The sequence below is a fragment of the Protobothrops mucrosquamatus genome, unplaced genomic scaffold (genome assembly GCF_001527695.2).
Source record: "Protobothrops mucrosquamatus isolate PMUCROS unplaced genomic scaffold, P.Mucros_1.0 scaffold4129, whole genome shotgun sequence".
Taxonomy (NCBI): Eukaryota; Metazoa; Chordata; class Lepidosauria; order Squamata; family Viperidae; genus Protobothrops; species Protobothrops mucrosquamatus.
The window spans coordinates 19,763-31,498 of NW_015390057.1; the positions used below are offsets into that span (position 1 = coordinate 19,763).

The 11,736-nt window shown below is 45.6% G+C and overlaps 1 protein-coding gene across 1 annotated transcript in view; it reads left to right on the plus strand.

The window, feature by feature from the left end:
• FAM219A (family with sequence similarity 219 member A) overlaps positions 1–732 on the plus strand; it is a gene marked incomplete at its 5' end in the record, with an annotated part of 11,405 nt that extends 10,673 nt beyond the window's left edge. Inside the window, one exon of the mRNA XM_015827985.1 lies at positions 574–732. Within this exon, the coding sequence (XP_015683471.1) occupies positions 574–729 (156 nt within the window). The remainder of the gene's footprint in view (positions 1–573) is intronic.
• Between the last annotated feature and the right edge of the window lie 11,004 nt (positions 733–11,736).

Genomic DNA, 11,736 nt, shown 5'->3' on the forward strand with positions numbered 1-11,736 from the left:
ATATATTAAAGGGAGACTAGTATAGCTATTTCGAGCTATTTATCAGCTAGCCATACCCTTCTGAGATTTGAACCTGGGCAGCTATATATATATATTGGGTGAAGCACCCGGTCTACCAAATATAGGACAAAGCAATCTGCTACTGCATTTCGCTCCAGTCTAGGAGCATTTTTTGCAGGCAGACCTCACTACTGTGAAAACTGTAAATTCAAAATTTTGTAGCTTTAACTCTTTGTCAGCTACAAAATTTTGAATACTGTATATATACATAGGTAGGTAGATAGGTAGGTAGGTAGGTAGATAGACAGACAGACAGACAGACAGAATGACAATACAATACGAGATAAAATATTAAATTAAGATAACACCGTAATAAACTCACCACAATATGACAACATAGAGTTGCCCTGGGATAGATGTTATAATTCGATATCTAAGGAAGCTAACCCTCTAATTACGAAGAAGTCCCTCTAATACCCATGTCGTTGCCTACAATTCTGGGCTAGGTGCCTCTCAGGTGCCTCTCGGTAGGACCGTGGCTGGATTGACATCCTGTCTCTTTGTCTGCAGCAGATCAACCAGGACTTGAATATCCAGCTTCTCAAGGACGGATACCGGTTGGACGAGATCCCGGACGACGAGGACCTTGACCTGATTCCGCCCAAGTCCGTCAACCCCACTTGCATGTGCTGTCAAGCCACCTCTTCCACTGCCTGTCACATCCAGTAACGGGGGACGCCTGGCCAAGCCGAGGGCGACCGGCGCGGCGCGTTCCATTATAACTGTAAAACTTAACAGCCATTGCTTCCTCCTATGGTAGGACGTGCACCTCTTTGTGTTCATAGAGTCAGGAGAAACCAAAAACAAAATAATTAATAATAATATTAACCATTTTAAGAGCCTCTTCTCTCTCTTTTTTCTTTTTTTCTTTTGTGTAAGTTAAAACTGCAGTAAGTGAGATGTGAGATAACTCTGTATAGGAAAAATCCGTTTATCTCTTTGGAATTCAGGGCTGGTTTCAAGAATCATGCATAGAGTTCCAGAGACAGGTGGACGGATTGGCTGAGGACGTTGTAGGGCAGGCCTATCCAACCTCGGCAACTTTAAGACTTGTGGACTTCAACTCCCAGAATTCCCCAGCCAGCATGCGCTGGCTGGGGAATTCTGGGAGTTGAAGTCCACAAGTCTTAAAGTTGCCGAGGTTGGAGACCTCTGCTATAGAGTGTCTCTACTCGACAGATTTTGTTCCAGGTGCAGGAGAAGGAAAACAATCTTTGATCAGAAATCAAGAGGACTTTATTTTGGGAGCAGGGGAAGCTGAATAAGAGAGAGAGGAGGAGAGCAAGAACGAAATACGAGATTTTTTTTCTTTTCTTTTTTGCTAAAGAGGAATTGGCCAGGAGGAATTCATACCAAACATGGATTACAGGGGACCAGTAACAGTGGAACACCAAACAGTGGTGGCCACTGAAACATGAAAAAAAAATGTAATATAGAACCAGGGCTCCCCTCACTCCATAGTCTTACCTACTCACTAAACACAAACCCTAACATAAGTCTACCAACTCTGAGAAGCAGCATTGCTCACAATGGAAATCTTGATTTCTTCAAGACGAGAAGATCTGCATTGGGCTGTTTTTCTCCTGCATTTGCAAAGCAAGAGGTCCTTTAACTTCTGAGGACCAGGGGTCAAGTTGCTGCCCTAAGCAGATCTTGGCTTGTAGTGCCCACTGGGGCGGGGTGGTGGGTCCTTGGTGATCTCTGATTGTGCTTGTTTTCTTGCAGACGTTTCATGACCCAGCTAGGTAACATCACCAGTATTAGTGATGTTATCTAATTTGGGCAATGAAACGTCTGCAAGAAAACCACGAAGCTCAGAGAGCGCCAAGGACCCCTTACTTCAACCCTGAGCTACCAATATTCTCCTATATCGGTGCCTGCTGGGTTCAAAAACAGGATTGTGGCTGCTTACAGAGGCTCCTGATGAGTCCAGAAGGCGACACCCTTTTGTCCCAACATCCAGCTGGCCAGACCCAGCACCTGCCTCCATTCTGGACCTGGGTCGGTGACAATTCCCCACGGCCAACTCACCACAGCCAACTTGCCGCGGGGCGAGAATTATACTATTAACAAAGAAATGGTGGCATAGAATCATTAAAGGAAGGAACATGAACATGAAACATGAACGATAACAATTAAAATATTTTTAAAAATTTATTTTAAATCATTAAATGGAATTGCTAAATTGTCCTGCGCTGAGTTGGCTGCGGCAATTCCATCTGGAGCCAAAAGAGGGACCGCGTTGGGCTTGCCTAGAGACTCTTTGGCCCAAATCCTCTCCTGTTATTGGATGCCAACTAGCATGCTCATGTCATTGACAGATTGGTGCCCCGTTCGGCCATCGCCATTGCTTGTAAATAGGCTGCTTTTGCAGCATTTGTACAAAAACTACCGGCCACCTGTAGTAAAGGAGAGAAAAAAAAATAACAATAACCAAAACTGATGATTATTCTGCTTTGCTAAACTCAGACTGTGCCAAGCTTTGCAACCTAACAGAGAAAATATTTGAGTATATCTAGAGACAAAACCAATAGGGCGGAGTCATTGTCCCTATCCAAGCCTGCTCACCTTCAGGGACTTCTCTGCTCCAAGATGGGTTTTAGGATTTGTCTCCTGGCTCACCAACTTTCCCCTCCTGAGCACAAATTCGGACTGCTGGCTTCTCCTGATAAGAGTATTTATGTACGTGGGTACTACATATATCCCCATCCTGGTTAGCAGTTACACCCGTTGTCCGTGGATAAAGTGATCCTGGGTTTTGGGAAGCAGAGTTTCTTTCGTGGTCCTCTTGGAGAAAAAGGAGCTGCGAGAGAAAATGAGATTATTTTGGAAACGTGATACAGGAGATGGCAGGTTTCTTCTGTTGAGTTGATCTTTTGAGTTAAGGACCAGCAAAAACTTCATGGGATGACTAGAACCATGGCAAAAGCTGACTCCTTTAACCGAATAAACTCTGACACCCCCCCAAATAAAATGACCTTATTAGTGATGAATCTAGGCCAGAGAAGTTACCCTTTAATTTAAAAAAAAAAGACATCCTTAATCCCTTTGAAAAGCTTCTACCTAGAGATTAACTCATCTGTATTTGATTTTCACACATGGTTCCTTCAAACGGATAACAGTGATTTTTTTTATTTTTCTTTTTTAAAAAGAATCTTTGCACTGCTTAACGTGATTATGGCCTCCTACCTTTGTGTTTCTAGCCAAACGCTTTGTCATATATTTTTTTTTCTCCACCAGGATTTGGGGGATTGCAAAAGGACTGTGCTTTGAATTTGACCTTTGTTCGTCTTTGGGCCCCGGAGAGATCAGATGGGTAAATATTACGGGTCCGCTCAGCCCCTTCTTTTTGACCCGGACGTGCGTTGTGTCAAAACTGGACGCGCGTTGTGTCAAAACTCTGATGAAAAGATAAATGTTCCTCTTTCAGTCTTCACAAAGGTTCTTGGAGAGAAAGCTCTTTTAGCAAAATCAGTACGGTGGTATATAAATTTAAAAAAAAACATTCTTTTTGGCATCTCCTTGCCTTTGTGTCTTCATGTTTTCTAAGAAAGAGACAGAGTAGAAAAGAGGAAAAATTAGCAAGGCTTTCAAAAGGGACTTTTTTTCAAAAGGCAACTGGATTTTCTTGGTTTTCTTGATGTTTTGCTTCTCATCCAAGGGGCTTCTTCAGTTCTGACTGAATGGTAGAGGATGGAAGGATTTATAGTCCTTGCAGTCGTCTGGTCGCTAGCTCTCTCTCTCTCTCTCTCTCTCTCTCTCTCTCTCTCTCTCTCTCTCTCTCTCTCTCTCTCTCTCACTCTCACTCTCACTCTCACTCTCTCACTCTCTCTCAGAGTCGTTGAGACCACCTGGAGGTTTATCTGGGCCCTCAGGGTCAGCTGAATCAGAGTGCAAAAGGCTGTAGAGCAGGGGTAGGCCACCTTGGCTCTTTTATGCCTCATGGACTTCAATTCCCAGAATTCCTGAGCCAGCCAAGCTGAGGGGAAAGGGAGAGGTTTCCAAGCTGAGCCATGCTGGCTCAGGAATTCTGGGAGTTGAAGTCCACAAATCATAAAAGAGCCAAGGTGGCCTACCCCTGGCCTAGGCCTAGGCCGCTTTATGACTCATGGACTTCAACTCCCAGAATTCCTGAGCCAGCATGAGGGAAACTTTGGCCCCTTCATGACTCGTGGACTTCAACTCCCAGAATTCCTGAGCCAGCAGGGCTCAGCTTGGAAACCTCTCCCTTTCCCCTCAGCATGGCTGGCTCAGGAATTCTGGGAGTTGAAGTCCACGAGTCATAAAAGAGCCAAGGTTGCCTACCCCTGGTGTAGAGCCTTCTTGGAACTGCTGACAGGACCCTGCTATTTTTTTTTCCCTCTTAGGGACCATTAATCCAGATGGAAATGTCCTCATCTGGGGGCTTTAGGCAGTGCAGGAATCTTCCGTTCTCACTTGAGGGACTGCCTTCCTGCTCATGCAGCGGGGTTATGCCCAAAAGCAAGTAGGTTTAGACAGAGTTGGTGGTCCTCCTCCATGCACGCTTTCCTGCCCTCGTTCCCTTCCAGGGAAGGGGCCCATTTGCAGCAAACGTGGAAAGAACCAAAGTCATTCTGAATGCGGCCAAGTCCTGCATCTGCTCTGAAAGATCAAGATCCCTGGGGTAGGGTCTCCTTCACTCCTCGTGGGAGATGCGCAAGCGACCCGGTTAAATTGTACACATGTTGGGGAAGGAAGGGAGATAGCAAGAAAAGTCAAACGCCTAACTTACTTATCCGAAGGAATCTTGGCACCCGTGTCCAGTGCTTAGGTCTAGAATTGCAAGCTCGGCTGAATTGTACACAGCCCTCGTTCTTCAGGTTCTGTTGTTTCTTCTCGGGCCATACCTGTTCTGCTGAAAGGTTGGTTACTCTCTTCTCTCTGTCCTCAGCATATCCTCCTCCTAACCCTTGGAGGCAGCTCAAAACACCCTCCCCCAATAAATCAGCTGCCCCACATTTATCCCAAGAATGTCCCACAGTGCGTCTGCAGGAAATTCAGGAGCTAAAATGGAGGAAGGCACGTATTTACCAAAAATTCAGGAGCTAAAATGGAGGAAGGCACGTATTGGAGGAAGCTAAAATGGAGGAAGGCACGTATTTACCAAAAATTCAGGAGCTAAAATGGAGGAAGGCAACCGAGCATCTTGACAGAATAAAAGAGTTGGAAGGGACCCTGAAGGCCTTCTAGTCCAATCCCCTGCTGGAGCAGGAGACCCCTGGCCTATACCGTTTCAGAAAAATGGCTGTCCAATCTCTCCTTAAAAACCTCCAGTGATGGAGCAGCCACAACTTCTGGAAGATCTGCTGAGGTTCTTCTCTGCTTTGGTCTAGATGATCTCCATTGCTGCAGGGGTTCTTGGCGTATAATTTGTGGGTCCTTCATATTCCTTCACCCATCTCTCCGGCCCCCTCTCTCCTTTGGAGAGAGAGCCAAGTGGCAGAACTTTGCTACACAACTCTTTGTCCCCTTGAAAGCCATTGCGTCTTAATTCCTTCAGTGAGGAATTACCGAATGCAAAATAGCAGAGTTGGAAGGGACCTTGGAGGTCTTCTAGTCCAACCCCCTGCTCGAGCAAGGAGACCCTATACCATTTCAGACAAAGGGTGGTCCAATCTCTTCTTGAAAGCCTCCAGTTTTGGAGCATCCCAATTCCTTCAAAATGTCAGAGTTTTCTTATTTGTGAGCACCTTACGACCAACCAAGAGATTCAGTAAGTTCTGCCCCATCCTCTCTTTTTATAAATTGATAGATTTGCACCGAGAGGGAAGCAAGAGGATGATCCAGCTTCCCAAAACTGCAAGGGAATAATTTTGTCTTTGTTCTTGTTTGGTGGAGGGGCGGGAGACCCCCCCTTAGATTTTGCACTGTTCAACCTGCCCCTTCCCCTATCAGTCCCACCCCCTCCAGTAGCTTCATTAACTAGATAAGGGGGTTCAGGGCTGCTTCAGTTTTCTTCTTCCTTGGATAGGTCAAATATTCTCCTGTAACCCCCCTACTCTTCTTTTCCTGAAAGTGTGTGCCCTGATGGCCTGGGAGCAAGGGGTCTTCTGTGGAAAACTTTTTCAAGAAACTTAGTTAGCTTGTTCACTCTTCCTCTTTTAAGTGTCAGTTTATCAAGGATGTTAGGTCTCAGCCATCTCTTCTCCAGGAGCAAAAACAGAGACCCAAGACATGTCCTTAAGAGCAGAAGAACTGCTGAGCTGAGGTGGCCCAAAGGCTTCTCCACCAGCCTCCTCTGTCCTGTGACCAACCGCCTAATGGGAGAGGGGTCAGTGAAGCCACCTTATCCACCTGGGATGCTCTCTGAGCTTGGTTGTTTTCTTGCAGACGCTTCATGACCCAAGGAGGTAACATCATCAGTGTTAGAAGGGAGTGGGGTTTGTGGAGTGGAGAAGGAGGAGGACCATGAAGCTCTTGGTGCTCTCTGAGCTTGGTTGTTTTCTTGCAGACGTTTCGTGACCCAACTAGGTAACGTCATCAGTGCTAGTGAATGTGGACTTTGTGCTGCTTTTTTTAAAAAAAATCCCAGAACACATCCTCTCCAACAGCCAATACCCAGATAAGCAGGGATTGCTTCCAGTCAAACAATCAAGCAGAAAACAATAGCCTCATCAAGGTACTACTAAGGAGAAAACTATACACCCACCAACACCAACTACTATATGAACTGAGGTCCTTGGTGCTTCTTGAGCTGGGTTGTTTTCCTGCAGACATTTCATTACCCATCTAGCTGACATCATCAGTACTAGGAGGGAGTGGGGTTTGTTCTCTACCCCAAACAAGGAACTATCAATTCGGTCAACAGCCTAACCAAGAAGAAAACAGCACTCCCACCAAAAGGAGAAGCCATTAATATATAAAAAGTTAGTAAAGCCCGCTCCCTTCTCACACCGATGATGTTACCTAGTTAGGTAGTGAAATGTCTGGAAGGAAACAAGCTCAGAGAGCACCAAGGACTCCACAATTGTCCTCTTCCCTTCATCCTCCTCCTCCTCCTTCTCCTCCTCGCACTGATGATAGTATCTAGTTTGGTAATGAAATGTGTGCAAGAAAACCACCAAGCTCAGAGAGCACTAAGGACTCCACGGTTCTCCTCCTCCTCCTCTTCCTCCTCCTCCTCCTTCTCTTCCTTGCACTGATGATGATACCTAGTTTGGTAATGAAATGTGTTCAAGAAAACCACCAAAGTCAGAGAGCACCAAGGACCCCACAGTCATCATTGTCTTCCTCCTCCTTCTCTTCCTCCTGAAACTCTACTGGCTTCCAGCACTGATTATATTACCTAGTTTGGTCATGAAACGTCTGCAGGAAAACTACAAAGCTCATAGCGCAGGCAGGACTACCACTCCCCAGTTGAACCTTCAGCTGCAAATATTCTCTTCTATTGCTACTTCTTACCATGTCTGACTTGTGTGTGCATGAAACAGGCAAAGGAAAGATGTCAGAGTCCCAACAGGGAACCGTCTTTGGTTGGGGGATAACCAACCTGCCCGGGAACCCTTGAGGAGACACCAGTCCTATCACTTCCCTCTTAAACTCACTTATAAATTGGGAAGGGGAGTCTCCTTGTTCTCGCTAATCCCCCTCTCCTCCTAGTAAGTCAGCTCTTGTTTTCTAGCCAAGCCCAGTCTTAACTCTTTGCTTCCCCGGTCTGAGCAACGTAGCACAGTCCTTTTCCCATCATGTAGATGACTGCCTTAAACCAATCTGTTGGGTTGTTGGTTTTTTTTTTAATTATAATTATTATTATTATTATAGTTTACTGTCAAGTTTACACATTAATTTATTTTTACAATGTGGTTTTTGGAAGACATGTTACATGTATAATATTTTTTTTAACATTTCCATTGCAGTATTTATCATTGTTACTGGTTGTGTGTAGTGTTGACAGAATTAATATTAAAAGGCATACATATGAAACCTACCCAGCTGTCTCTGTGTCTGAAAGCCTCTGGAAAAGGAAGGGAGGGATTCTGTTTTCTCAGAGCAATAAAAAACAAAATACTGTAGACATTGACCAGCAAAGGGGAAGGTGTGTGTGTGTGTGTGTGTGTGTGTGTGTGTGAATGATAGGGAGGGGGGAGAGAGAGAAAGAGAGAAAGAAAAAAGGAAGGAAGAAAGGGAAAGAGAGAAAGAGAAAGAAAGAAAGAAAGAAAAAGAAAGAAAGAGAAAGAAAGAAAGAAAGAAAAAAGAAAGGAAGGGAAAGGGAAAGAAAGAAAGAGGAAGGAAGGAAAGAAGGAAGGGAAAAAGAATGAAAGAGAAGGGAAGGGAAGGAGGGACGGGAGAGAGACAGACTGTAAGCGTGTGAGATTGTGTTGTTCTAGCCTTCCTATGACAACCAAGTTCTTACACTTCTGGGGCTATTCCTTCTAATTCACCCATCACTTTCTCACCTTCCCTGTTCCTGTGCAATGATTTCAGATGGACCTTCAGATGGATTTGGACCGGGGTGGGGGGTGGGGGGTGTTGGACTAGAAGACCTCCAAGGTCCCTTCCAGCCCTATGGTTCTATCAAGATAAAAAAATGCACATTAGTAAGTCAAAGGCTTACCTACACTCCAGGACAAATCCCACACTTGTTAGCCACAACAATCCATATGCAATCAGACTGGTAGGGAATCATTCAGATCTAGAATGGTTCACAGTTCTTCCACATCCAAATTCAGGAATAATAGATTGGTGGGACCTTCAAAATGGTGGTCTTTTTCATGCCGGGGTGCTCAACGGCTTCGCTGTAGCACTTGAGAAGCCCTTGGGGCTTTTCTGTTGGAAAATGAAAAGTAGGCAAAAAGGTTTTCAGGGAAGTCACACAAACCCATAGACATACTGTATTTACCTCAGAGGTCTTCACCCTTGGCAACTTTAAGACTTGTGGACTTCAACTCCCAGAATTCCCCAGCCAGCCTTTAAGTTCACATATTTTAAAGCTTCCTGATGGGAATTCTGGGAGCCCAAGTCAACACTTCTTAAAACCCGGGATGGGTTTTCCTGACCTACTTGCCTATTTCTGCCTGCCAACTGTGACATCACCCATGATGCCCAGGCTGACTGTTGGGAAGGGCTGTGATCTTCAAGGAAAAGAAGACTTAATTTTGCCCCACTGGCATGAAGAGCAACTCTCCCTTTCCTAGCATCCGTAGGGAAAGAGCCCCAGACTCCATGAGGCTGAGGTCTCCAGCTCTTCTGCCGAAGAAGTGTACTTCACTCCCTCTCCCTGCGTTCACGATTTCTGAAGAGCCGTCCAGATCCATCCAAGATGTTCCTCTTTGCTACCAAAACCAAGACGCCCATCAGCACCTACGCTGACTCCTACAGGCCTCCCAACACCATGAAGAAGGTCTTTGAGGAAGCTCCAATGACTCTCTGGAGCGAGAATAAGTTTGTGACCCAGGTAACTCTAAAGTGCATATGAGACTGTGGTCCCACCCTATCTGGAACATGGCAGTTGAGAAGGTGGTAATAAGATGTCTTGAAGTGGAACACAACCTGACCCAACAGGGAAGGTCTCCTGGATCAGTCCAAGGCCATCAAGCTTAGGACGTCCAGCCAGCTCTCCATGATGGTCTCTTTCCTGGCCAACACTCAATAAGGAGAGCCCCACAGATAGTTGTGTGGGATTCTTGGTGCATGCTGAGCTTGGTTGTTTTCTTGCAGACATTTCATTGCCCAACTAGGTAAAATCACCAATTCTGAAGGTTATATTACCGAGTTGGGTAATGAAATGGCTGCAAGAAAACAACCAAGCTTAGAGTTATTTCTCTTCCTCCTCCTCCTCCTCCTCCTCCTCCACCTCCACCTCCACCTCCACTTCCACCCCACAAACCCCACACTTTTCTAACACTGATGATGTGACTTAGTTGGGCAATTGAACATCTGCAGGAAAACAACCAAGCTCAGAGAGTACCAGAACCCCACAGTCCCTTCCTCCTCCTCCTCCTCTCTGCAAACCACACTTCCTTGTAGCACTGATGAAGTAACATAGTTAGGTCATGAAACATCTGCAAGGAAACAGTCAAACTCAGCACCAAGGACTCCACAGTCCAGCCCTGAACTACAAATATTCTCTTCTATTTAAATCAGAGCTATTAAGGCATCTCCTCCTATTGAACCTTGAAATATATTGTAATTTGTTTCTGCTGCCCAGTATGGTATAGGCTCAGGATTATGGGTATTGAAGTCCAGCATGTATGGACCATGCTGTCTGGGAAAGGCTATTCAGGTTAGTTGGCAAATCTGCTCCAGTTTCTCTGGAACAGCCATCCAAGCCCAAGATCAGAAGGAAAGTATCTCTTATGACAAAAAAATGGGTTGGAAAATCCATCAGGTATACATCAGAGTTGGAAGGGACCTTGGAGGTCTTCTAGTCCAACCCCCTGCTTGAGCAGGAGACCCTCGACCATTCCAGGCAAATGGCTGTCCAGTCTCTTCTTAAAAACCTCTTCTTAAAAACCTTTTCCAACTTAGAGTGTCAGAGGGGGCAAAAAAAGTCAAGATGGCAGCCACAACCATACAATTCAAGTCATGCTTTATTGCATGTACTGTGCATGCAGTGTATACAAAAAGAGACAAGGCTTTTGTGGTGTGGAAGCAGCCACCATTTGACTTTGAGGCCTCTCTCCACCCTCCCACAGACTCCCCCACCCCTGGGATCTCACTGCATCAGGATTCAGCGTTTCAAAAAACAACCACTCGAAAGAAAGAAAGAAAGAAAGAAAGGGAGAGAGAGAGAGAGAGAGAGAGAGAGAGAGAGGAAGGAAGGAAGGAAGGAAGGAAGGAAGGAAGGAAGGAAGGAAGGAAAGAAAGAAAGAAAGAAAGAAAGAAAGAAAGAAAGAAAGAAAGAAAGAAAGAAAGAAAGAAAGAAAAAGAAAGAAAGATTGTGTGAATTGGCTTCAAAGCAACCAAGTCATCCTTGTGAAAACACCACCCTCTATTGGCCAGGATGGGCATCTCAGCCTTCCCACAACATGGCCAACTGGGATGAACTGGGTTTATAGTTGGCCCAGTTCGCCACCTGAAGGCCGGCCTGCAAGCAAGATTAATTTGGACAGAAGTGGCCCAGTTCTGTCTGGATCCTTCAAAGGAAAGCTGAAATTATAGGATGAAAAAAAAAAACTATTCCCAGACAATCTGCTCTTTGTAGGATTTGCACATCATGCTTGCAACACACACAGGTGAGGGAGAAGAAGACAAACTGAGTGGGCCAGTTCTGAGGCAAACAATGTGGGCCAAGCAGAGGTCAAACCCTCCATGGAGAGCAGTTATGCCTGTAGTCTCTGCCTCCAAGCAGTTGACTCCTTATTTCAGAGGGAAGAGATTAAAAGTGGGTCATGAAACATCTGCAAGCAAACCAACAAACTCAGAGAGGAGTAAGGACCCACAATCCTCCTCCTCCTCCTGCTCCTCCTCCTGCTCCTCTGCCTCCTCTCTGCAAACAATACTTCCTTGTAGCACTGATGAAGTTACATAGTTAGGTATTGAAACGTCTGCAACAAAGGAGTCAAACTCAGCAAGCACCAAGGATCCCATATTCTGCTCCCTCCTTCTCCTCTTCCTCCTCCTCGTCCCCCCTCCCCCTCCTCCTCCTCCCTTCTAACACTGATGCTGTTACCTAGTTAGGTCATGATACGTCTGCAAGAGGGAGTCAAGCTATTC